Here is a 27889-nt window from a genome sequence, read left to right as displayed (position 1 = left end):
GGTAAATCGCAGGAGCATAAAATCACACATGAAAATAAAAGGTTATTTTAAATGCATCTTAATTTCGATTCGGGCATCGGAGTGACCTCTGCAAGGGAACCACTCATGACTGTGGTTAATTCTGTGTTTCCTTTTAATGCTTTCACTTCCTTTTGCAGTCTTTAGACATCACACCTCCACTTTTCTTCCTCTGCATTAAAAGTTGGCTAAAAGGAAAAACCTGAGGGCTTTAACCTCCTCCGCTTCTCAAACACAAAAATAACTTTCAGATGATAACTCCTTTAACCCTTGTGCTATCTTAGATGACCCCACCCTTACATAGACGTGTTCTCCCTACCATGACAAAGGTGGATAAAGGTGGAAAGACTTCCATGGACACCAGTGAAGATCACAAATCACTGAATAAAAAAAGTTCAGCGCACTGTCTAGTGGGTCTAGATGACCCAACTCCCAATGTTAAAATGCCTAGGGTAGCACAGTGGTTACGAATTTCTCAACCACCACCTTATCAGACATAAAACAATAACTTCCAGTCTGTAGTTTACATAGAGGAAAAGAAACAAATGTTGACATCTGAGGGTTTAGCTTGTGTCCTAATGTTTCACTTTTGTTTTTTCTCACAGATTTAGTGTTGGGTTGCAAAAAAAGGTTTGTTTCACTTCCTGACTGAAGATGCAAATCCTTTATTAGCATTTTTTCACTCAGAACACTTTTGCTAAAACAATGGTTGTGCGCTCACAGGGTTATAGTTGGAATGTCCAGGGAATGCATTGAGCCAAACTTTGATCAGGCACATGGAAACACTGGATCAGTTAGGTCGAGGCCTAACCGGATGACAAACATGGTTACAACTAAGCCAAAACATATCCATTATCACACGTATTTAAAGTTAAAATTACAGGAACCAACTGTGCAAACGCAGCTTGCTGGTTGGTGGGTCGGTTAGCAAATTACGTGTGTTTGCCTTTGCAGCAGATGTGATTCAGATACTTCTCATTTTGACCAAGGAAAATGAAAAGAAATGGAGGTATGATGCATTACTTTAATATATCACAGATCAAGAAGAAGGTTAAAATATACCAAAGGGACTATCTTTTTTTCATTAAAGACCCATTCTGATGAAAATTGTGTTTTTTACATGTAATTGTGGCATTTTCTGATGGTGGAGGACATAAAGAAAATTAAACTCAGAATTAAGTATTTTTTGATCAAATTACTGTGAATCAGGAGCAGATGACATTATACTGTTTGAAAAAGGTGTGACGATAAAAAAATAAGCTGAGTGGGCCACAAGCCCTCTGTTCTGCTCCATTCTGATGTTTTTACTTGTAAATGTCCAGATCCATGTACGTCTTGGTTTTCCTCGTCTGAGCTGGCATCTGGCTAAAACTTTACGACTTGATAGCTCCAATATTGCTCGCCATTTTTGTTGTTAGGTTGGGGATGCAAAGGGCTATAAGCTAGTTGGAGAGCGTGTAAACAGATGAGTGATGGGAAATGGGGGTGGGGCTGCTCAATGCCATCAGTCCCACCCACAATTCAGAGGTGAATTTCTAATTAACTCCTGCTGCAGTGCAGAAACAATGTCCTGGAAAATTACATGTTTTTTAAGTGTTGGAAATTAAAAGACCACTGGAAACGCTTTCACAACAGGAGTTGGACTTTAAAGGCAAAATTTTTCTTTTTCTTTAACAGATCAAGCTACAGTGGAATTCTCTTCATTGACAGAAAACAAACTACTGAGCTTTCTCCCATCAGCCCACCATTATTAATTACAATTTGATTCGGAGTAGTAAACTCTTATATAAGCTGTCAGAATTCACCCAGACTGCTAGAAATGTCTAAAAACACTCAAAGTCACTGAAAATTGACTAAATGTCAATACTGCTCTCTGACGATGTCATTGAACATTGTTCTTTACAAGAATGTTAGCTGTATTTTGATGCTATTCCATTGCAAATGTCGACAAAATTTACCTAAATGTACACCGCAATCCTTCTCCATCCATTCCACAAGAAGTCAGCATCCATTGTTGCTTTTTGAAAACACAGAAATGGCCCCAAAATGAGCGCTTAGTTTCTGCCATTAACTTACACACATTTACGAGGCCTTTAACTTTGACCTCTCCCCAAATTCAGCACACACTGCTGTACCTGTGAACTGATCTATTTATTCCTCCCCACAATCCCTCACTCAGTTTCCCTTCTGCTCAGAATGCAAGTCCTTTACCCTGAACAATCTTTAAATGTGAAATGAAGTTCATCAGATGCAGCTGCCGAAGTGAAGTAGTTGAAGTGAAACTTACAATCCTGGGATTTCAAGTGGACCAGGAGTTCATCGCTTGGTTACGGCCTCATAAGGAACTTAAGCAAAAGGTTACTGTGTGGGCCAGATTCCCTTTTTGTTTGTTTGTCAGAAGTGATTCAGGATCTTGTGCCATAGTTGACTCCTGTAGGCTGCGATTTCATCATGCCCGCTGTTGCTTGTGAAAAGTCAGACGATTGTTGCTTAAAGTTTGTTTTCATTAACTTTTCTTGTTGGGATGTAACACCTGAAGGCTGTGATGCAATCCTGAGGTTTTTAACACCTTGACTGATTAATGAATGGAGTATAAAACAGAAGTTAGCTAAAAGTTTGTCATTTAAATCTTTGCTACGTCCAGACTCCGCCGCGGCGCCACAGCAGAGCTGTATCTGGACGTGATGCTGTCATCCATGGAGCGCTCGGTGCTCATCTGTTCTTCCACATTTGCCAGGGCGCGCCTGTAAATGCCCATCAGACTCTGTCTGAAGCGGCCCCTCACCTCCAGCCCCATGCAGAAGTACAGCAGAGGGTTCACACAGCTGCTGAAGTAGGCCATGCCACTGGCCAGCGGCTGCCACACTTTCAACACCGGGTTCTTGTTGTCGACCATTTTCACCAGCAGGAGGGAGTGGTACGGAGCCCAGCACACGAAGAACGCTATAACCAGCGACACCAACACACGCAGCGAGCGCGACTTCCTGGAGAAGCGGGTGCGTCGGATCCCAACGCCAGCCAAGATGTAGCAGACTAAGATGACCATGAAAGGCAGGAGGAAGCCGCACACAAAGCGAATGGAGTACAGAGCGTGTTTGGCGGTGTTGTCTTCCTCCGTCTTCTCTTTCACCTCCAAGCTACACTTGGTCAGGTTCTTCTTCCCCAGGTACACCTGTCGATACATGAAGTAGGGGCTGCTGAAGACGGTTGCAGCAATCCAGACACAGACCGCTACCACCCGTGCTGTCCACATCTTGTGGTGCCTCCTCATGAAAATGGGGTGCCAAATGCAAAGCATTCGGTCCAGACTGATGACAGCCAGCAGGAAGACGGAGCAGAACATGTTTGCATACTTGAAGAAGCCGTTAAACTTGCAGAGGAAGACACCAAATGGCCAGTGGTCGAAGAAGAGCTTCTTTATGAGGGAGAAGACTCGAGTGAAGCAGAAGATCAGGTCTGCTATCGCCAGGTTCACCAGCCACACGTTGGTCACCTTCGGCTAAGAGGAAAGAAGAAAGTTAGACAGGAAAGTCTGGCTATCAGGAACTTCCTTCTATTCAGAAGCCAGAAAAGGGGATAACCTCTGCTCTACAGCACTGAGTGGAAGTATCAAAACATGTAGTTCCTCAAAGGATGGCTGTAAGCTGCTGCAGAATTGAGTAAGCCCCATTGAAAGACATGTTACTTAAAAAAAGTCAATTTAAAGCCAACAATGAAATAGGTGAGTTAGGCTTTGGACAAATATGTGGTTTTGTGTTGATTAAAGTTTAAATTAAAATTTCCATCACCTATGGGAAACAACTGGAGATCTGTATGCATACTACCAAATATGTATAGATAGGATTATAGTTTAAGCAGAAAAGGACAGTTTCAATTGTGAAACTAGAGAACTAGTTGAGAACTAGACTAAGTGAACCACCCTCCCCCCTGGCAATCCAAACAGAAAGTACCCACTGGTTACAAGAAGCCAAATACCCCATAGACCTCTACTGAGAAATTTACAGTCATTATATTAATTAGAATGACTATTCTCGTTCTGCAAGGTTTTTTTAACAAGTTCTTGTTAATCCTATTTTTTTCATATTTCTGCTTTAGTGTACCACTCAATAATAGTGTGATGTTTCCCCTGAAGTTGGCTTCAGATTCACAGCTTCCGATTCGCGAGGGCACTAAAGGAACACTCCGCTGGATTTTTCCACACTAAGATCACCTCAGACCAGGTCCTGTTCAAAAACCACTGGACCTGGACTGCTCAAACCTGGATTAAATTATGATTTAGATAGTAAAGAACACATTAAATACAATTAAAGTCCACCTCAGACCAGGTCCTGTTCAAAAACTGCAGTGTGAAATTGTATCATTTTATTGCTTTTTATGCAATTTAAGGATAAATGTGACATGGGTGGACTCAGTGCGTAAAATGCGATAGAAATCAACCTATTTTACATTTTCACAAATGAGGAAGGTTTCACAAATCAGAAACTGTGTTTAATGTATTCTTTACTATCCAATGCATAATTTAATCCAGGTTTGAGCAGTCAAGGTCCAGTGGTTTTTGAACAGGACCTGGTCTGAGGTGATCTTAGTGTGTAAAAATCCAGCGGAATGTTCCTTTAGTGCCCCTCGCGAATCGGAAGCTGAATTGGAAGCCAACTCCAGCGTCGTCCCCATGTTGAACATTCAAAACCTTTGGTTGCCATAGAAATGAGGACTCAGACCTTTTCGGACAAATCATTGCTTTCTGATGATTTCTGGCTCCAACGTGGCGGTGTCCGAATAACGAAAGAAATGGTGACTTAATTGAATTTCTTTTCTTGGAGCCAGAAATAAACCATTTTTATTTGCACTGTTTTGGCATTTTGCACCAACGTAGCATCGCAAACACACAACCTGCAAAACTGGCCTCTTTCATTACTGAAACTGTGAATAGTGAACTGAAAGTTAAGGATGTCTAACAAGGATATGATAAACCTTTAGCTTAAATCCCGCCACCCAGATGACCACAGAGTTGCCCGTGATGCCCAGCACCACCGTCAGGGTGTAGAGGATGATGCTGATGTTCTCCATGATGGCTTCCATGTCCACATTTGCAGCCTGCTCGTCCTTTGAAGGCTTGGCAGGAAACAGGGAGATGTTGGAGACCATCATGCAGCTGGAAGAGACAGGGAACAGAAACTTGCAGCAGATGTTCAGAGTAAGCAGGAACGCGAAAGGGAGGTCATGCCGGATGTCAATACAGAAAAGACAAACTTTTGAGATTTTTATTAGCTAAAATAATTTGATAAGCGTTTGTCATTTTGACCATTTAATTCATCACGGTTCACATTTTTCAGTTTGTTGTATTACAGTTTTTGTTGTCTTTCATGTTCTTTTCACTCGTTTTACACAGTTAATTTAGAATCGAATTAAACTTTAAAATGAATATGATTTTCTACCGTATATTTACTTGCCCAATATACGAAATGTTTGCAATCAAGTAAATTTCATTTCAGCATGACAAGCAATATTCAACACTTAATTTTCATTTGTTTAGGATACATTTTATTTTACATTTGTTGTAAACTGCTTTTTGGCTTTAGTTTAAGCATCTTTCAGGGCTTTTTAACTTTGCTGTACTTCAGCAATTTTACCTGCCTTAAATTTAGTCTTTAATACATAAAATATGCTTAGTAGTGTTTAGCCGTCACAGAATCTGCAAGTCGTCCCACTTAAGAAGATGAGAGATCTATCATTTTAATCACAGAAACACATCAACAAGAATGGAAAAATGAATCCAGAAAATCACATTTGATAGTATTTAAAGAATTTCTTTGTATAATTGAACAGTAATGAGTTTTCAATAAACAAGCAAAAATTCTGTCCCTCACAGACCTGTTACTCCATTAAGAAGCCCTTATCTTCCACTTGTTATCTGTAATAATGACACCTGTTTGAACTGGTTATCTGTTTAAAAGACAGCTGTTCACACACTTCAAAAAGTCAGACTGCTATCTCTTCACATTAAGACAAAAGAGCTGTCGTAGGACAGCAGGGTACTGTAGCAGCAACTGTATGCCTAAAAATGGAATAAACTGATCCCCATGCATGGTCGGCTTCATCTTTTGGGGCAACAGCACAACAAGAAAAGAGGTTTAAATAAGGACAAATGACTTATGAAGCTTTAAGTTATTTAATATAAATGACTAAATGTACTTGTCCCACAACAAATGACAAAAAAAAATCCACTGAAGCTAAAAGTGTGTATGAAAAGCCAAAGCTGTAGCCAAAAGCTGTCCAGTTGTTACTCTGACTATCACACGTTATAAAGGAAATTCACAGTAAATGGGTAGGAAAGCAGCCACAAAACAACACAAAGCTTTTTTAAGGAGAAGTGAGGGGACTAAAATATGTTAGAAAAATAACAGGTTCTAACCTGGAGATGCCAAGCAGATGGATGGCGGCTGTAGAGGCAGACTTTGTGAGCTCTGCAGGTAATTGTGTTCTCTTTATCAGCAAAACACACACACACACAACTCTCAGCTTTGTCAGGTGATGTCACTGCCCTCATTTCTTCATGGTTGCTTCTCTTTTTTTTCCATAGACAGACTTTGCCACACAGACAAGCACTTAAGCCCAAACGATCTATCAGACAAATAAACTTTACGATTACTTTTTCCGCTTTCTTGTAGCAGAAATGATTCGATGATCAGACGAGGAAGTGACGAGGAAGTGAACCAGTTTAAAGGAAATCTTTATGCATCAGCTGCATCTCTGTTGTGGTCCATTCCTGCCTCAATTTATGAATTAAAGCTTGACACTAAACATGAGTTCCGTTCTAATCCCAGACAGCAGAATCCACAGCTTCTAACAACACGGATATTTTGTTCACATCTCAGGCTGATAAATGTTGGCTCAGATCCAGTATTGTGCCGTGTCTAAAAGCTCAACTTCTTGGTAAAGTCTTTGTTTTTTAGAAAATGGAACTAAAAATTAGAATCTTGAAGCAGAAATCCCCCCAGAGAAGTTTAAACCAAGTAACAAAAAAAAAAGAATTTCAACATTTAAGAAAATGTGGAATTTTGTTTCACATTTTTTTTTCAAAAAGTTGGCATACAACAGTTTTTTAATCTGCTAAATTTGATAAAGTTCTTTGGTGATTTTTCTTCTGGAACAGAAATTAGTCATAAGTATAATTTCACACAGAGTATTATCTCAATTGTAATGCAAGTTCTAGCAGCTATACAAATGAAATGCTTCATGACAAAATGGTAAAGAAATGTAATTTATTGATGGCCAGGGCTGGTGTTTAGACTGAACCACAGCTTCCTCTATGATACAGCAGTGCAGCAAGTGCTGCTGCAATAAATGAGCTTCTCCTTACAACACAGAGATAAGAAATAGATGAGACGCTAAACGAAAGAAAGAAACAAACTAAGCAGATCTGAAAATGCTGCTGAAAAGCTAGAAACAAAAAAGAAAATAGAAAAGAGCTGAATTATTCTAAACAAATCTTCTCTTCTTAGATGAAATATTGTCTCAGTTGTTTACGTGCCATGAGAAATATGTGAAGTCTACAATCATGTCCTATTTCTTTTAATCTCTGCTTTTTGGCAACCTGCAACATAAGTATGAAACAAATACTGTGACCCATAAGTTTTGGCAAAAGTCATGGAAATTTCAAAAACAGGTGTTTTTGGAAAACCTACCTACCCGAGAAGAGTCTACTTTGTTTTATTTTTTTTACTTTTTTTTTGTGTGTTTTGTCGCGATATTGACGTCTATCACTGTACCACAAGAAAACAAGTTTTCTCGTGGTGATGACAATAGTAGATACAATTATCACAAGACATTTCTCTGACATTTCGTTTTGTTGCAATAAAAAATATAATATATTTTTGTTTTTCTGGAATGTGAAAGGACTGTGTGTCATCTGAGACTTGGTTTGTTATCTTGAGGGGGAAAAAAAACAAAAAAAAAGTAGCAAGGTAGGTCGTTTTTGGCTTCCACAAAAAGCTTTATTTGAGTTCATTACTTTTTCAGGTTACCATAGCAACAGGGCACATCTTTGTAAAAGTACATAGGAGTAAAAATTGACTTTGGCAACAAACACAAAAACAGCAACACATTTTTGTAAATTAAAAAGAAACATACTAGTAGAGCTTTGATTTCCGACTGTTGTGCAGAGCTCCATCTTTTGGGCAAACATTGTCATTACAATGAAAACACATCTTCAATTTTGAGAAATTGACCAAGAAGATGATACGTTCAGGTGTTATCCTTGATGTATTTAATTTGGAGACTTTAGGATTAAACGTTTTCCAATGTTAATACATTATTCGGACTTATGGCGACAACATAAATAAAAGCTTGTCGCAAGCTGAATAATCCTATATGCCTTTTAAAAGTATTTTGTTGTCACATAATTAATGTCCACATGTGCAATTTTTTTATGCGCAGATTTCATGCATTTGTAAAAAGAAAAGGTATAATTTCTATTAATTTTGCTCCTCATGAGTTAAAGAGCAGTTTTGTCTGCATCACAGTCTTGTGTTCCACTGTGACATCACAGTCACAGTGTTATAACACAGTCACTTCACTTCATCTGCGTTTATAAAAGTGTGCAACTACAGGATCTTTTAAAAGAATATTTGGGTAGTTTTTTTCTCTATTATAAATAATATTTTCCCCTTTATCCGTGTTATTCTTTTTCTTTTTGGGTGGGTGGATAGCTATGACACTGTGCTGCACAAAAGATGTTGAGATACTATGAAAACCTTATGCTCCCAAATTTGAAACAAACCTCAGAAGTATCAAATGTTGCAGTTCCTCAAATCACCACTGAAGGCTGGCTTCAAACGGGAGCAATTTTTTATTGACATAGGTGAAAAAAGAAAAAAGCAGCAAATAGGAAAAAATAAATAAACACTGTTCGGGGTCAAACTTTTAGTTTATTACTGTAACGATCCAGCTGGAATATCTCTGTAGCGGGGTAACAAGGGCCAAGCTGCTTAACTAGCTGCATTGTAGAGCTGTCCATGCCCGAAACACCACACGACTCCAGACAGTCTCAGATAGGAAGAAGTAGGCATAGAAGCATTATCTTCTTTCCAGCGTTAAACCAATTTCTTTGAACACCACTCAAGCAGACAAACAGCATGGAGGTCACTTCTGCTCACATCCCCCTCACTCTTGCCCTGTGTCCAAATTACTGCCCAAACCCCTATATAGTGCGGTCGCCATTTTGTAGGGTTGTCCGAATCTACAGTTCAAAAATCGAGTGGACTAGAAATTTCTCAGAAGTCTCTACGAAAAACAAGTGTGGATCGATGCACACTCGATTGGCGAATATTGACCAGAATGCAATGCGTACGGACCAGAATGCACTGTGTATGAGCCACAATGCATTGCGTTTGAATTATTCGAAAATGGCAGCCGGTTGGGCAAGGAAAACAACCGAAACATGTAAGTATATTAAAAAGTATCTAATATCTGTTGTAAAATATATTTGTAAATACGTAAGATGATGTGTTTAATATGTTATATTCCTCAATCGACAACCCACAATGTTTTGAAGCTCATCAATTTTTGTAATGCTAAAGCTAACGCTAGCGCGAATTAGCGCCGAAGGCTAAAATGAAATGCTAGATATTACATCAAAAAGCACTGACTTCTAACCGTAGTCATAAGTTATTAGTCACATGTTTTAAATGTGTTTATATATGTAGGGACAGACGAGGAAGAGGAAAATCTGATCCATCTGTGGATGGAGAAAGGTAGCCTGTTTGTTTTCAGGCAAGCTCGTGCCGGATGGGAGTCAAGTCACTTGTTGATCATGATCAGTCTTGGTTTGTTAATAAACGGTTAATCGTTGTCATATTGGGGTAAAGGTTTTTCTTGAAAGAGGAGAGGAGAGGAGGAAAGAGCAAGAAGGGAGGAAGAGCAACAGGAGAGTCTGTTAAGTTTACTTGAGTTGAAAATATTGTTCACAAAATGTAATGTTGCCGTTGTTTTTCCAATTCCAAAAATGAATAATTTACATGTTTTCTTTAAATCTGAGCCATTTTTAACAATCTCAAAAGGATTTTCATATAAATATCAAATGTACACATTTACAATTTCGTTTTACATGTTCAGATTTATTTTTACACGTTAACAATAATTGGGGTCCTCCAGAGTCATGTGAGACACAGTTGGATCTGAAAGGAAAGCAGAGATTTGTCCTCGCAGACGGATGCCACTTAGCTCGCCCTGCTGGTTCCTGGTGTCGTTCTGCTGTGGCTCCCAGCAGTCCCCTTTGCTGATGCACAGATTGTGCAGACTTGAGTGGTGCTGGTTGTAACGGGCCTCAACCACATTCCTCATAGGTTCCCTGTAGGGTGTCAGCAGCGTGATGGGATGTGCAATCCAGAGATGCCCACCATCACCCAAAAGGATCCTTCAGGTGGGTAATGTTTGATTTACATAAATTGGGCTTTTACGTAGAACCTGTGAATCATGGATTGATCCTGGATTCCCAAGAAATATATCTATAAATTTAGCATTAGAGTCACATACAGCCTGCATTTGAATGGAATATAAAAGCTTCCTGTTAAAATAACAAGCTGCATTTTCTTTTAGGGTCTTTATTCTCATGTGGCAGCCATCGATGCTCCCCACGACCTTTTGGAAGGTGGAAGACCAAGCAAGCTGCTAAAAAACCAGAGGTGACTCATGGCAGTTCATTCCCACTGGGAAGCCGGATGGCCCTGCTCATCAGCTGGAGACTGTGGACAATGTCCCTCACAGTGGACCGTGGCATGTCAAAGGCCCTGGCAACCACACTGTAAGATGTGCCACACACCAGCCAGAAAAGAAACATCAGGACATCAGTCTCTTGTCCCCCCAGAGTGTGAGGAACCCGAAGCTGCTCCACCGGATGCTTGATGGTCTTGCCGAAAATCCGGTCTTGTGTCGGGCTGACTGTCAGCGTAAAGGGCCAGGACAGAAACCTTTATGTTTGCAAAGCAGTAGAGACGTGGAAGACAATGTAAAATGGAACATTAATGTATTTCATTGAGGAAATTAAATCTCATTTTTTGAATGTTTCTATTTATTTTTGATGTCTTACATTTTAGTTTATGAAGTATTTTTAAATGCTGGAACATCTTGTGTTTTTTTTTACTGGGTGAAAAATGAAAGTATTTAAAAAATGAAAGTATTTTTGTTTTAAACAAGGGATATGGTTTGACTCTGAATAAAAAATACTAAACTTTGAATTCACAAGTGTTTCATGTAGTTAGACTATACAACTCATAATCCAATGTTGAAAAAGAATTTTAAAGTCTTAACCAGCAGATTGTGTAACCTTGATCACAATTAGTGACAAATGCTTAATTTTAACTAAAAAAAAAACTTGAAGTTTAACTCACAAGTTGTTCATGTCTGACCAGGGCATCCAGAGGAAATCTTCTGAGACGTCTGCTTCTCCTCCTTGCTGTCCTTTGATGCTGCACATCTGCTCGTTTTCGGTCTGATCACGAAATACGGTTGAATTATTGCCAGGAAGACGGACAGATTCATATTCAGAGCTATTTTCAGTAAGGTAGAAGAGAAAACTACTGAAAAAAATGCCTCCTCGCAAGAGCCCGTAAATCGTTCAGCGGCAAAAAAATCAATATTGCCATGGACTAATGACTTGAGGGTTTATTTCTGAACAAAAACATTAAATCAACACAAATGTGTTTGTAATTTTATTATTTATAAATTAGCCACGTTTTACATGATCAGAACCCAGCAGATTCATAAATAGTCTTTGTAAAAATGTTCATATTTCTTATGTTTTTACTTTGACAAATAGGTGTAATTCTCCGCGTTGAATAGAAGTAATTCGCCTCCAGACCAGGTGGTGGCGGTAATGCGCCACTTTGTTTCCGTGTCAAGCGCCATATGAAAACACCCGAAAGAGAAAAGTATGGGTGTCCGAATTGCTTTGAAAATTCAGAGAACTATATAGTGCCGCACTATATAGGGTTTTAGTAGTTAGGGGTTAGGGTAGGAATTCGGACACAGCCATGGTGAGGAAATTTACACCCAAAATTACATACTTCCCATGAGCCTTGGAAGCTGAAGACGGGGCTAACCCCCAAGTCGCCACACTGCCCCCACCTAAGAGGGTTGAGTGTCCCCACAAGCCCTTACATACCTGAACACTCATGCTCACAATTCTGGGTTCCAACCATTAGCGCCACAGTCTTCCTCTCAGCTAGCTGGGTTCCCTCACCCGTTACTGACACAGTTCCGTGCCAGTAGGTACCCAGCCAGCAGAAACAAGCTCTGTCCCCGCAGCTTGGCAACGCAATCCTCTGGGTGCACGTTGCCTTGAGGGAGCAGACTCTATCCGGTTAACTGCTCCTGAAGTATTCCTCTGCAGCAGTCTCAGCTTCCTGCAGGGCTGCCCCTAAGGTAGATGGCCTTGCCACCCGTGCATGCTTGCGCAGACGTTCTGGAGCAACTCCTCTGAGGTAGGCATGGAGGCTCAGATCCTCCACTGCTGCAGGTGGAAAGGTTGGGTAACACCGCCGAGCGAAGAGCTGCACATCAGCGGCGAAGGTCCCCATGCGTTCGTCGTCTCTACGTCGACGGGACTCCAGCTGCTGTTGGTTCTGTTCTGTCGAACCCTGCTCTCCAAAGCATCGCTCCAATGCTGCTGTCAGTGCCGACAGGTCTCGCTGCCCCGCTGCAGAAAGTTCCAGCAGTACGTGGAGTGTGTTGCCCTCCAAAGCCAGGCCTAGCCCTGGGACTCCAGCCCCCATAGCCAGCCGCCAAGTTGACCTGAGTCAGGTATGATTCCAACGGTGCTAAGCCACTGCAGCGCGGAAGTTCAACTGGGCTGCGCACCGTCATCACAGACTGCTCTGGATTGTTCATGGCGTGGAAACCCGACTCGCAGGGACAGGCTGCAGGTGACGGCGGGTGCTCGCACCATCAGGGAGATGGTTTCGCCCTGACTCCTCGCTTGTCCCAACTTGCGTCCAGGATGCGAATTTGTCTCTCTGTCCCAGCCATCTCTTGCACCACTGCGTAGCAGCACCGGCTAAATCACTCTCCTGGAGAATAAGGACTCATATGTCAGAACGCTGTTCATTGACTTCAGTTCAGCATTCAACACCATCATCCCCCAGCAGCTCACTCACAAACTGGCTCAGCTGGGGCTCAAAGCTCCTCTGTGTAACTGGCTGCTAGACTTCTCGATGGGGAAACCACAAGCAGTGCGAGTCGGCAGCAACACATCCAACACCATCACGATGAACACGGGGGCTCCCCAGGGATGTGTGCTGAGCCCCCTCCTCTTCACCCTGCTGACCCACGACTGCGCAGCGACACACAGTTCCAACGTTTACATCAAGTATGTGGACGACACTACAATGGTGGGTCTAATCAGGAACGTGATGAGACAAACTACAGGAATGAGGTGAGCCCCCTGGCTGGTTGGTGCAGAGACAATAATCTCCTCCTGAACGTGGAGAAGACGAAGGAGATAGTTATGGATTTTAGAAGAACGCACACTCAGCATGCTCCTCTGACCATCAACAACACAACGGTGGAAAGAGTGAGCAGCACCAAGTTCCTGGGTGTGCACATCACAGAATTTCTCTCCTGGTCAGATAACATGGCATCACTGGCGGGGAAATCACAGCAGCGTCTCCACATCCTCCGAAAAGTGAAGAAAGCCAAAGCCCCTCCCCCCACCATGAACACTTTTTACAGAGGTGCCGTGGAGAGCATCCTGACCAGCTGCATCACGGTGTGGTATGGCACCTGCAACGCGTCCTGCCTTAAGTCCCTCCAACGCATCGTGAGAGCGGCTGAGAGGATCATCGGTGCCCCCCTCCCCTCCCTCCAGGACATCTACAGCACCAGTCTCACCTGCAAAGCCCTTTGCATTGCCGACCTGACCCATCCATCCCACACCTCCTTCAGTCTGCTGCCGTCCGGGAGTCTTCAGGCCAGTACCAGCAGACTCAAAAAAAGTTTTCTCCACCAGGCTGTCAGGAAGCTGAACTCTTTCCCGGCCCTGCCCCCCCCCTCCCCTTTTGTTGTGCCGTTGCCCCCCTGCTCTGCTGAACTCTGACACGCACACGTCATTCTACTTCATCAGCACTAACCACACCTTCCACCAGTCCACTGGTCACTTTATTTTTTTTCTCTTTTTATAGTCACTTTATTTTTTATTTTTTATTTTTATAGTCACTTTATTTTTTCCCCGTCTTATTGTATTTTATTTAGTAAAACTTGAAGTTAGATTCCCTGTTTAGACTGGAGCTTGAGAGAAATGGAATTTCAATTTCTACATATTTGAAAACATTATAGATATTGACAATAAAGTTTACTTTGACTTGATAACAGGGTGCTATTTTTCCCCTACGTGCGATAAGTAATTGATCCAGTCAGTCTATGGATTATCCCACTTCAATGTCTGCAGCCTCGTGCCACAAGGGGGCAGCACTGAACTCAACTCAAAGGCATACTGTGACAGCTCTGTTTTCTAATGAACTGCGTTGTAGAACTTGAGGTAAAGTGGTGGATATTTTAAGGGAGAGTTATGAAGTAATGTTAACAAGCCTCTCCTCCCCATACTCATCTCACTTCTTTGATGCAAAAACAAGTTTGCTGTGACACATTTCTTGCTCATTACATTGAAGAATGTGTCAGACACAACCTAATGCAGCCGCCAACCCGTCTCAACAAGACTCCGTCTGCTGTCATCTGAGGGGGATTTTTGCCACTCACAAAAGCGTTTCCTTAATCGAACGTGTACCAGCAGGATGATGGAGGAAGCAACAACCTGTGGGGGAAACGACGAAGCTGACAGCTCCTCACAAAGAGTTCTTCTTTTACAAGCAACAAAAGCCTTTTTACCTGGTGTCATTTAAACATGCAGATCATATGTCTCACAATTATGACTTTATTCTTTTTTGCTAGGAGGGAAATTCCAACAATCAAAGTGGTTGAAAAGATTTTTTATGATAGTCATCATTTACAGTGAATTAATTTCAAGAATCTTTACAACACCACATTTCAGCTTTATAGTTTACTGAAGTCGTTTTTCATGTAATAATCAGCTGATTTCAACAAGTCAGCATTATAAAAAGGATTTTAAGAGCTCACAGGAGGCGGATGTGAACAGGAAGATGGACAAATGTCCTAAAAATGTAAATAAAAGCTGATACAGCTCCACTACTGGTAAAACCAGCTGCTTTTACCAGTTAATAAAAAAGATGATTAGGTATAGGAATCGTTTGAAATTTGCATTTATTTGGCAGCCCTTTGTGAAGACAAAAGGTCAACATCAACGATCCAATATGTTTCTATGAAATTACCAAATGTGTTGGGTGGTTTTCAAGTTTGTTTTAGAACAACCAGAGATTGTTCAACTTGAGTTCACATCAATACCACGAGAACATCACTGAAATAAGGTTATGTGCAGTTTGTGTTTCTATGTTTGCCTCTTTATTTTATTTGGAGCGGGGAAAAAAGGGAGCTAGTTGTCTTTCTGAGCTTTCGTTGTGTGGCATCTGTCACAAACAGAGGCAATCCTAAACATTTAATGGTTTTATCTTAAAATGAAGCTGATGAAAACGTAGAAGAAACGTTTGGGGGTTTTCATTTATGCTGATGATACCTTTCATCACAGAGATCTTGCTCTTCTAAGAAGTTTTTCCCCTGTCTTGGTAAAACAAACACAGGTGGAAAGAAATCAGATTTTGGGGATTAGATCAGAAAACTTCTAAAAAGTTAGTTTGGGTCACAAACTAAGTTAAAATACCCCCCCCCCCACACACACAAAAAGACTTGTCTGGCAAGAAACTGCAAGATTTTTATTTATTTATTAGTTTGTTTGTTTATTTATTTAAAGATATGTACTGTAATAAAAACATTATGATATACATATAATTATGTCTTATATCCTGCCATATTTCAACATGAGTTTTCCTGTCTTTAACGTTTTTCCAATAAAATTTTGGAATAATCAGTCCTGCTTGACCCCGGGTAACAGCCTCTCTGTTCCCGCCACTCAACCTAAAGGTTTTCATTAGCAGAGAAAACTGCATAAGCAGCTGAAGGGTGCTAAAAGTTGCAGCACGCTCACACCAGACAAGAGTGTCAAACAAGGAAGAGTCTTTTTAATGGACAACCTTAACGATAGAATCACACATTCTACCTCTGGTTAAATATGTTGAAAAGTGACCACAGGTTTTTTTCTAAGGGCACTTCCTCAAGTGCAAAGAGGTGAGATAGCCTCAGTCCGGATGCTTTTTTGGAACTCTTTCCTGAAGGGAAGGAGAGACACCTGCATATTCCTGTTAAATGCTCTTACTGCTGGTATAATAACATTTTTTCACACAAAATCTTAAATGTTTCTATGAGCATGTTTGGATTTGTTTGAATCCCATTTTTCTTGTGTTTTTTTTCTACTTCCATCTTAGCAAGCTGTGACATGGGAAGTACTGAAAAGAAGTCACAAATGATGCAACACTCAGATCTTCACTGGACTGTAGCAGGAAGAAATGACTAAGGAAGGAGATGATAAGACTTTTTTCAAATAAGTCTCTAACCTGAACCAATCTCAGTGCTGGCACTTTTTTTAACTTCAATTTAGAGTTTTGTGTCTCATTCTTAGTAATCTTCAACATTTTTACATTTTTCTGTATTGACAAGACAACCTTTAAGTCTTTGCTAGTCTTTGCTCTATTTCTCTCTCTTTCTATATACACACACACAAACCCACATATATATATATATATATATATATATATATATATATATATATATATATATACTCTAGGAAAACTGACATTTTAATTAAATGGATGGAACGTTTGATAGACATAAACACAAAACAGCACTGTAAAAAGAAAAAAATTACTGTATTGCAAAACTACCTAAGGAATTCATCCATTCATTTGGATGACTTTAAAAAAAAGAAGAAAAAGAATGACTTCTTTTATCTGAAACCAGCGTTTGGTAAAGTCCAAAGTGTCTCAACGTTGCGCTTTCCCCGTTTCTTATCGTTTTCCATCTACCTTAATTAATACCTAACCTGCTTTTCTCCTTTATAAACTTTAACTTGGGAAAAAGTCTTTAACATTCCATCAAGACTTTCAGTGGTTTAATGTTTAAATGTTACTTTTTTTCCAGACATGCATCAATGTTCCTGCTCTTCAAAATACTGGGATCGCTGGAAAGAGGCTGGGATCACATTCCTCGAGTGTTCTTTTTTTTCCTCCCAGGATATTTTGAACAGGCGGGATTTACTTTACTGAAAAACAGAAAAACAGGGAGGCAGAGAAATGGAGGCAGTGATAGGTTTTGTGATAACAACGATGAGACACTCAGATCTTCACTGGACTGTAGAAGGAAGTCATGATGACTAATGAAAAGTAGATTCAGGAATTTTTTTTTAATCAAAAGAAAATGCAAGATTCAAGTGTTTTTTAGTGTTTAATAAGTGTAATTTCTGAGTATATCATATCCGATTTCATTCAACACAATAGAAAGATTTCACAAATGACAAATGAAACTCAGACAATTCAGAGACATTTATATTCTAAGAAGAGTTTAAGTGCTGAAGAAAAGATGATGAAATAATAAAAAAGCAAAGACTTTCAGATTCTTTTGTCAATACAGAAAGATGTCAAAATGTTGAAGATTACTGTGGATAAAACACAAAACTCTAAATGGAAGTAAAAAAAGTGTCAGAACTGAGATTGCTTTTGATTTCAGAAAAATGTTCTGTCAGCTGGCATGTTGCTATGCTGGGGGTTAGGATGTTACGAAAAGAACTTGGGGAAAATGTGTGAATCAACATTTGTTCTTTTAGATTTGTTATTGAATTTGAATTAATTGGTTCCGTTAAATTAGACATTTCCTCTTAATCTGCCCTTCTTATGCAAAAAACTCATTCAATCAAGTGAAGTGGAACTTCCTGTGTGTTCAACACTGGCAAAATGTTGCCCGAAAATAAAATGTTTAGGATTCCAAATACATCAAATGATTTAATGACATTATAATTTTAGAAACCTCTATTATTGTTCTACCCCTTGTGCTATCCTAGGAACTTTAACATTGGGAGTTGGGTCATCTAGACCCACTAGACAGTTTTCTGAACCTTTTTTCTTCAATGATTTATGATCTTCACTGGTGTCCATGGATTACATGAAATCTTTCCACCTTTATCCACATTTGTCATGGTAGGAGGAACACTACAATGTAAGAGTGGGCTCTTCTGGACCCCACAGGATAGCAAAAGGCTACAAACGAAAAATAAAATGAACCTTAGAGACCTCCACTCAATAAAAAGTAGTGACATCTAGTGGTAAAGTGAAGCTACAGCAACCTATTCATACACATTCATGAAGAAATCATAGTTGTAGGACGGTGTAGTGGTTGGCACGCTCATCTCCCAGCTGGTTCAAATCCCAGCTGGGACCCCTCTGTATGTGTTGGTTTTCTCTGAGGCCTCTGGCTTCCACTCACAGTCCCCAAACTTGATTATATAGGTTCATTGATGATCCTAAATTGTCTCCAGGTGTGAGTGTGTGGCCCTGAAACAGACTGCTCACCCAACAGTAGCTGGGACAGGCTCCAGCAACCTCGTGACCCAGAAAAGGCTTAAGCAGAGTTGGAAAATGGATGACTGTTTTTTCTACCACCATTTCCTTCAGTCACACAAGTGATTAGTGTTGGAAAAAACCTTGAATCTGTATCAAAATTATTAAATAAAAATCTACTTTAAAAATGTGGTAATTAAAAATGTTTACACAATCTCATTGTTAAAATAATCCTGGTTTTGAAACATGTTTCCAGATTAAAGAGGATAAAAAACATACGTGAATGATGAAGGTTAAAATGTTGGTAACAATCTGTTTTGTATTTCTTAAATAAATTTAGCCTTGATTAATGAATTTATTATTGTAAGTTATTCTTGCTTAGAACTTCAATAGAAATATTTTAATCACTTTTATCTTTATTAAACACTTTCAGTCAGACTTTTGATTTGATTTGTGCTGGTGTGAGGGTAATTTGTCGGAAGACTTATAAATTCCTGTGGGCATATATAATATTTCTGGATGGATTCTTTTGGGAAAAAACTGTAAATGAAGTTTGCTTTCAATGATGTAATGTGACTGCCACCTGCTAGTTTAGTCTACCCAAGTATAACAAGACGCAACACGGTTGATTACTTCACTTCACTTATTCCCTTATCACTCTTACCTGGGCACAGTTAATTCTGCAATAGAGCAAGGGAGCGGGGTTGGGATTTTCTTTTATCAGTGTCATCATCATGTGGCTTTTTCTGTTTGAATTTCAGTAGGTATCTGAATGAAATCTATTATTGTTTAGACCTGCAGATCCTCAAACTTCGATCCATACCTGATGGACTCTTTTGTGGCCATGTTTCCTGAGTGTTTTTGAGGCAACTGAATCGTCATAGCCTACATCTGCATGTTTAACCCTTGTGCTATCCAGGGCACTTTAACGTTGGGAGTTGGGTCATCTAGACCCACTAGACAGTGCGCTGAACTTTTTTCTTCAATGATTTGTGATTTTCAGTGGTGTCCATGGATTACATGAAATCTTTCCACCTTTATCCACCTTTGTCATGGCAGGGAGAACACATCAAAGTAAGGGTGGGGTCATCTAAGACAGCACAAGGGATATTATAATAACAACTGATATGTCACAAATGTTCTCAGCTGACATCAACACCATCGTCTTTTGCTTCACGGTACACTGACAACATTTTCTGGACCAGGATCTGGTTTCCTGACCCACCCATGTAAACAGATTTTATTAATTTAATTATTTATTTAAATGATTTGACAGGGACCATGTACAGGAGCGTTAATCAAAGAAAATATGCTTTGTACCAGACTATACCTCTCAGAGATAATTTCCATCTGTTGTCCTCAAGACATCAAAATACAAAGAATTACAAGTAACATTAAAACAATGCAATGCAATTATCGGCACATAAAAGGTCTGATTATTTCATGATAAAAAACAAAAGAGAGAGGGAAAGAACATTGCAAAAACTATTTAAAATATTACATATTTTAATAAAAATAAAGCTATTTAAAATAAAAAAGTTGTTTCAATTCCATGCCAAGTTTTTACAAGTTTTTGCAAAATTTTAGGTGCGTTGTTAGTTTTATTCCATCTACCGATATAATCCTAGAAAACCCACAGAGTCAAATTTGTCTGCAGTTTTTTTTAAATCATAATTTTAGTTCTTTTTCTTTTTAAATTCCTATATTATTTTCAGTCCTGTGTTTTTTTGGCTGTTGTTAAGTGCTGCTACCTAAAATGATCATACAATTAAAAATTATCAAAATAACTTTAAAGGCTCAAAGGAAGGTTCTTGGTTTTCCAGGGGTTGCAGGAAAATGCTGACTCGCCTGGAACAGTCCTTCTTCAGGTAAACTACTGGCTATTAAATGAGGACCTTGTTGATCAGGTGTTCTGTGCTCAAATATGGACCAGGAGACCCTAGCATCCAATTAAAGTGTTCTTTGGAATAAATGACTTTCAACCCGCGAGTGTTGCTTTCTCTAGGTGTTGCGCCACAGGATTCAGAAACGTGTTTTTGCGATTCACACGCCGTATTTTTGTTTTGATTTGTTTTATTGAGTTTCACTATTCGATCTAAATTCCCCTACTGCATCTGCTGTTTCTGAAAGTACTGAAAGTATTTTATTGGGTCATTTTGTTTATTATCAAGATGTGTGGATTGTGAAGACAGCAAATTCTCAAGGCGGAAATGGTCACCCAGCAAGGTTGAGAATGTCACGTGTGCCTGATTAGCAAAGCAGCACTTTCACTTCTCACTGGCCTTCCTACAAGACTTCATCCTGTCAAAATGCTTCAAAGGAGCTTAAGCGACACAAAACATGACGTCACTTTTGGCCCCATGTGTGGCCTCGTTCCCTGAAATAACATCTAGAAAAGCTGACAGCTGCACTTTCTTTGATCTGCTTTGAGAAATTACTGGAGCACATGATGGCTAAAGGAGTTTTTTTGTCTTTCAAGCAGCGACGGAACTGGTTTAAACCTGTTAGCACAAACTTTACAGCGGACTACTGTACTGATTACTTTTCCTGATGTATACTGAAACTGCAGAGGATGTAAAAATGCAATGATTAAGCAAAGGTGATGAAGGAGCTATAAGAAGAAAAAATGATTCTCTTACCCAAGGGGTATTTTATGTGCATTAGTAGCAGTAATAAGTTATAAAATATTCTTCAAAATTCTTATGTTCATCATTGACACCTTAATAATTCATTAACAGCCATAAAAATAACTTCTTACTATGTCATGTGATGTTAATATTGCATATTTATGGTATAGAGCTTCTCTTAAAGCTGTTTTAAAAAAAACACATTAAAAAATGTGTTAAACAAACAGGCTGGTAACTAAAACACAACATGAACACTAATCTAACTTCTCTATTTGATCTAATCTAATCTGAGATCATCTACAACCCTCAATAAGGTTAAAATCATGCTTTTTTTGTCCTCATTCCTTCAACATTTGATCCTGTTTGGTTTGGGAAAACCTAACTTAAGTTTAGTCCTTAAAGTCAAGTTTTTTTTCAGCTCGTTTGATAAGTTTTTCCTCTTCAGGTTTTTGGCAAACTTGGAGAACTGGACCAGAATGTGTTTTGATGGGCTCTATCAGATAGTTTTAGCACTGCTTCCTGTCCTGCAATACTAGAACGTCCTGTATTTTACACTTCTTCTCACTACACTCGGTTATTCCACAACATTTAATTTCATTGCCTTCACCTGTGTGTTCGCTGCCTTATTTGAACAGTCACACCTTCCTGTTACTCTGCCAGATGTTCTGTTTGAACTGCATCATCGCTATCGCTCCAATTATCTCTGCCTGACTTTCGGATACTGAACCAGACCATACTGGACCTTCTCTGTCTTCTTCTGGCTCATAGACTGTAAATAGGAACTGAACAGACTGACCTCCTCCCTCCTGATATTTTCCTTTTTTCACAAGTTGTTCCAGTTATAAACGGACCAATCAGACGCCTCAGTGAAATCATGTGGTGCCTGCTGAACCCCATCTCTAACGTTTGATCGACAGATTCGCCCAAGCCCACTTTCAGTCGAAGGGGTGTGAACTTCGAACAAGCTTACTCATGATCGGCTACTGTAGAGACGTTGACTCAGACAGACTCGGACCAATCACTGTCAACTGACTCCAAATGGTGACGCCCCATATCGCAGAAAAATGGCAACTGAATTGGCTTCATTTTGCTGGATCCAGAAGAAATATTTTATCCAAAAGTCATGCTGAAAAACTCATCCATGCATTTGTCACATCCAGACTGGATTACTGTAACTCTTTGTTAGCAGCGTGCCACAAAAGTTCCTTAAAAAGTCTTAAACTTGTTCAGAATACAGCAACTATTGTTAGCAGGAACTAGCAGAGGAGATCACATCACTACTGTGTTAGTTTCACTTCACTGGCTCCCAGTTGAAATTATAATCAAGTTCAAAATCCTCCGGCTTACCTATAAGGCCTTGATATGACCCAATCCTGTATTAAAGACCTCATAGTGGCTTACCAACCAATCAGAACACTTTGCTCTCAAAATGCAGGACTGCTTGTGGTTCCTAGAATTTGTAAAGGTACAGTTGGAGGTAGAGCGTTTAGTCATCAAGCTCCTGTTTTATGGAATAAGCTCCCAGCTCATGTAAGAGAGGCCGACACAGTTTTTCCATTCAAAGTTAGACTGAAAACATTCCTCTTTGGACAGGCTTATTATCAGACTAGCTGTAAGAGAATATTCTACTTACTATTAAGATGTTTGAATTAAACTTAAGAACAATAACAGTTAGTTGTCAGTAGGTTGCTCCAGATCTTGCCTGTATATCAACCCATCTCCGACCTGACCCACCCAACCAGAGCCTCGCAACACACACACTTCAAGGGATGATATGATCCCAAGCAACGGTACCCCAAGAAAGCAAAGTACAGGAAAAATAAAATCCAAGTTTTCCCCAAAATATACATTTTCTTAAATAACAAATTCAAAATTTGTCGATTAAATCGATTCATCGCCCAATCCTACTGTAGAGTTTTGGTTTCAATTGTTAAGAGAGTAAAGGGTTAAAAAGGCCAATGTCCAGTTTGAAACTGCAGTTTCAAAGTTGTTCTTCGCTCCAACTGTTTACAATGATTGTGCTCTACTCCAAAAAGGATTTGTTTCCTCTCACTCTCCAATCCCAGCACATGTGAACATGAACGGTAAAAGTCTTCCGCAGGAGAAAGGAGACGTGTGATCGACCAACTCAGTTCATTTTTATGCAATGCAGCCAAAGGTAAAAGTATTACGTACGTCTGTCACAGCTGGAAGTGGTTAGTGTATAGCATGTGGTATGTTAGGAACAAATCTTTGAATGAGATCAGCGTCGTGTTGGCCGAAAGACCACCGGATTCCCACATCAGAAAAAAACATTCCAAAGCCATCGTTTAGATGGAACCTTGACTTTGATGGTTCGTCCCTGCATGCTGATGTCCACATCAGGCTGAGATCAGGCTGTCACGCTGAATTTCCTCTCAATGGGTTTATTTAAATTAGTGCTATTAGACACTGTGTGTCAGAAGAGGCCTTTGAGGCAGAAAAAAAACACACTATTTCAAAGCATTCATGGTGAAACAACAGAAAGTGGTGGTTTCCCTCGTGCTTTTTTTTCCCTTCCTGAGCTTTTATTGTGGTAAAACATCTCAGCAAGCTTTCCAGAATATTAGCAAAGCGTTCGAGGAGAAGCCTGTTTCATTCAGTGATTTGCATGCTGACCCCCCCTCCCCATTCACTGCTGCATTCCTCGCATTCCTGCCTTCAACAAGACAGCGAGGCGAGGGTGAAAAAGTCAAATGTGGGTGGTTGAAGGGAAATGATGAAACGCATTGACCTGACGATGAAAACCTCTATTGAGGTCATCCTTTTGAGCACACACGCTGGCGGAGACAAATCATTACCCTATATGGTCTAGTAATGTATCAGGAATGTCCAAACCCTGCACACTGGGGGGTAGGTAAAGCACCTGGCTAAGGTTGATTTTCTTTATTTAACTTTCTTCGTCCATGAACAGTCCAGTTTCACAGCAGGTTAAGTTGTTTTTCGGAAGACAATTTTTATTCTAAATTTTATTTGCTGCTGCTGACAGAGTCACAAGTTTATGGTAAATGCGCTAAAGACAGTAGAAACGCCTAAAAAGAAGTTGAAAAACAAAAATGAACTAAAAGGAAACAAAGGGTGATTTACATACATACACAATGTGCTAAATAAATAAATAAATAACTAAGCTGACAAACTTATCTATGAAAGCTGGAAGGTTTATACAAAAACGATTAAAAAAAAATGGAAAATTACGTTCAAAATTCACTATCTAAGGGATAATGAAGACCAGGCAGCCTGAACCGTGAGACTATGAAATCACATCTTTTCTACTGTTTTTCTTTCACGTAACTTACGAAAGAAATGTGTACCACATCCTTTATTCTTGTTATTTCATCAGTTTAAATAGCTTTTTCACAAATTGCAGACTGTTTGATACACTGTACCACGCGCTGTCATGCATCTACAGAGCTCGCACCATCCTCAGCTGCAGCGCCAACGAAAAGCGATATGTTGATGGTCAGGAAAGCTTAATTAAAGCATCAGTTCTCAGAGAAAGTTCACCTCTTAGCTCTTGTTTTTGTCCAGATGATGAAGCAAAAGTTTGTTTCAAAGAAAAAACGTCTGAAGGCTAAATAGTTCAATTCCTCCTTGTGTATTATTTCCTCCTCCTTAGATTCCTCTCTCGCTTTCTGTTCTGCTGCATCCCAGTCTTAAGAAGATCAAATCAACCAAACAGGTTAAAGGGAGACTATAAAATCACTCAACTTTCTGTTATCTCGCTGTTCTGATAAACTGTTGAATTAGGTATTACAATTTATGTGGTATAGCATTTTTTAATCCACAACTATCAGCCAATCAGAATCAAGTATTCACTTTAACCATGGTATAATTGCGTATGGGTGACGCCGTACTCTAGTCGTCAGTAAAGTGCGAGTACTGGCCCCTTACTGACCGCTGCACACACGGGATGTGCAGGTGAAACGTAAAGTCTCATTGTCTGACTTCCTCATTTTTAACAGCCATGCTGCATTCATGAACCATGTACCTTCCCTAACTGCACATTGCACAGTGCACAGGATTTGTAGGGGGTTAGGGTTATGATATGCTAGCACCCACTTCAAGCTTTACCCTTGTGTGTTGTTTAAGTGCTTGCTATGACCTGATGCTCGCAGCATGACTGTAGAAAAAATGCGTGTGAACATCTTCACTGAATGGTCTAAGAGCTTAAAAGTTCATGCGGGCCACCTGCAACCCCTATGCTTTGCCCTGTTTTTCACCCACATGTCATCCAAAAGGGCAGTTTTGACAAAGACATTAAATGCCATGTCTAGTTTAAAATTAAAAGTAAGTTAAGTAAAAGTGACCTATTAGAATATACAAAGGTCTACTAAAAAATCCCAACTGCTTTATTCTTCTGCAATAAAAGAAAATGCAATAGTGCGTAACGTTGGTTTGGAAATTCTAAACAGGCTAGCTTAAATACTACATGTACCAAGAGTAAAACAACTACAAGTGAGTTAAAAGAATGCTGAGATGATAAACTTGCTGAAAATTTAAAAAAAAACATAGGAGGAAAAAGTAAATGTATTTACAGACTTGTTACTTTTATTTTGGTTAAATTTGTTGGAATCCATTAAAAAACATGTTGGGCATAAAAACCTCAGCAGTAATTAAAGATATTCTAATAACAGTCATTCATAAGTTGTCAAATGTCAGTAAATTGGAGGAGCAAAGTTTTTCATTTAGACTAAAACTATTCTATTCTCATCATAATTTCAATGGAATTTAAAACAAATATACTTAATATGCTAACAAGAGCAATAAAGCAAGATACAAGTCATATACATTTGTGAAATTTGTGGAAGGCCAATGATAAAAAATAAAAGGGGGGCTCGGTAAAGTAGAGCACTGACTGCTTCAATCTGATGTCTCATGCTTCCTTGTGGGTCGGGGCCAATTCATCAAAAGTTTCCTGAAGCAGGAAACTTGAAGCTTCTTGGAAACTGCAGCATGATGCAGCCAATGCACTGCAGATGTCCCCCCCCCCCCACCTCCTTACACACATAGACTCAGCGAAATTCAAACCACCTTGTTGTGAATTAAGAGAACCATTCTGCTCCAGTTATATAATCTGGTCTTTATTCCAAAGTGACTCAATTGGAGTGACTACAATATTTTTTAGAAGAAATTCAGCTCTACCATCACCTGAAGTAACTAGAAAGAAAATCTGCAGAGTAAGTGTGGCTTCAATTTCCTAATGGCTGAAATTATTTTTTTATGTTTTTATTAGGTGCAAAAATTGCAAAAATCCGTTTGCCTAAATGCAAAATGTGAACTTGGCTGCCCTCTGTCATCTTACCATCTTCTTCAACATGTGGTGACAAAGTTTGGGAAGAGAGGTGCAGGCTCAGCAAGACCTGCAGGTCAACACTGAATGACTTTTTCTTTGAGCAAGAAAAGGAGTTGCCACAAACAGAAAATTAGTACATAAACAGAAATGATAGATTAGGAAAAAGGAGGAAAATAATACTTTATTTATTTTTTTGATGCATTAGTTTGAGTTCAGACCTACAATTGGATATAATCTTCTTCTTCCTCTTTTGGCTTCTCCCATCAGGGGTTGCCACAGCGAACAAGTTGCATGGTAAACTTGGCAATGTTTTATGCCAGATGCCCTTCCTGATGCAACCTTCTCAAACCAGGCTTGGGACTGGCACAGAGGTAGAGAGGGGAACAGGGAGCAGCCCGGAGTCGAACCCTGGTTTCATGGACGGAAGCTGCCGCAAACCAGCACGAGCTAAACCGGCTCCCACCTACAATCAGATATAATCAAACTGAGAAAATGAAATGTGGCCGACCTAAAAAACAAGCTCTTGACTTTCAAGCAGGTTTTGGGACTAAACCTAACTAAATGATTATTCAAAACAGAGTTAAGTACAGAAGCAGGTTGCCACTCGTTTACAAAATAAAAAAGACTTAAGATGGAAACTGCACTGCAACACTTTACAGTTTTTGCCAAACACCTAGACATCAGTTACAGGGTCTTCTGTTTAGAAAACCTGTAAAAATGGAGATATAATTTATAAAGGATGGCCTTCTAACTACTTTATGTTTTGCCTGATTAGTAAGAAAACAGCACAATGATAAAGTCTGCCTTAAGAACTTTAAAATTTGTGGTTATTTTGTGGATTTTTGCGCTAACAAAATCAGCTTCATATAAACTTACCAGTCAAGATTAGTCCCAAATCAATTCATTTATCAAATTACAAAACCTACCAAAGCATCTTTGAATGTATGAAAAGAAATTCGTGCATATTTACTTTCTACAGGCGTGCTGTGAGCGATAGGTCATAGTGAACACTAAAACAACACTTAAGGGTAATTAAGAGCAAAGTACTGTAGGTGAGATGCACTTTTTTAAGCCCCACCAAATTCTTCAGTCTGTGCAAGCAGCTTGTTAATGCTGTTAACGTAATGAGTACACTCTCCTTTTGGGCTCCTCACGTGCAGTCGGATTTGTAGAACTGAGGAAATCTGACAATCAGTGTGTGGCGTCCTATACAGGCGTTCTACAGGCACTTACCTGCACAACCCACGCATGGTACGGAGTACTCACACCTTACCACTTAGAATGTGGCGTTGGTATGGAGAGAAATTAGACTCAGTCGGATTTGTGCGTGCGTAATTCTTGATTTGTGCGTAAATTAGGATTTG

General features: G+C 39.6%; 1 protein-coding gene across 1 annotated transcript; it reads right to left on the bottom strand.

The window, feature by feature from the left end:
- Positions 1 to 667: 667 nt before the first annotated feature.
- si:ch211-171h4.6 (C3a anaphylatoxin chemotactic receptor) lies at positions 668 to 6572 on the bottom strand. The gene is made up of 3 exons (XM_004074037.5): positions 6431 to 6572; positions 4990 to 5170; positions 668 to 3517 (listed from the first exon to the last, which is right to left on the bottom strand). Exons 2-3 carry the CDS (start codon positions 5164 to 5166, stop codon positions 2642 to 2644), a joined length of 1053 nt encoding a protein of 350 aa, XP_004074085.1. The 5' UTR covers positions 5167 to 5170; positions 6431 to 6572; the 3' UTR covers positions 668 to 2641.
- Positions 6573 to 27889: the final 21317 nt, after the last annotated feature.

Source organism: Oryzias latipes, chromosome 11 (genome assembly GCF_053564925.1).
Source record: "Oryzias latipes strain Hd-rR chromosome 11, Olatipes_Hd-rR_3.1".
NCBI lineage: Eukaryota > Metazoa > Chordata > Actinopteri > Beloniformes > Adrianichthyidae > Oryzias > Oryzias latipes.
This window is presented reverse-complemented; position numbering and strand designations above follow the sequence as displayed.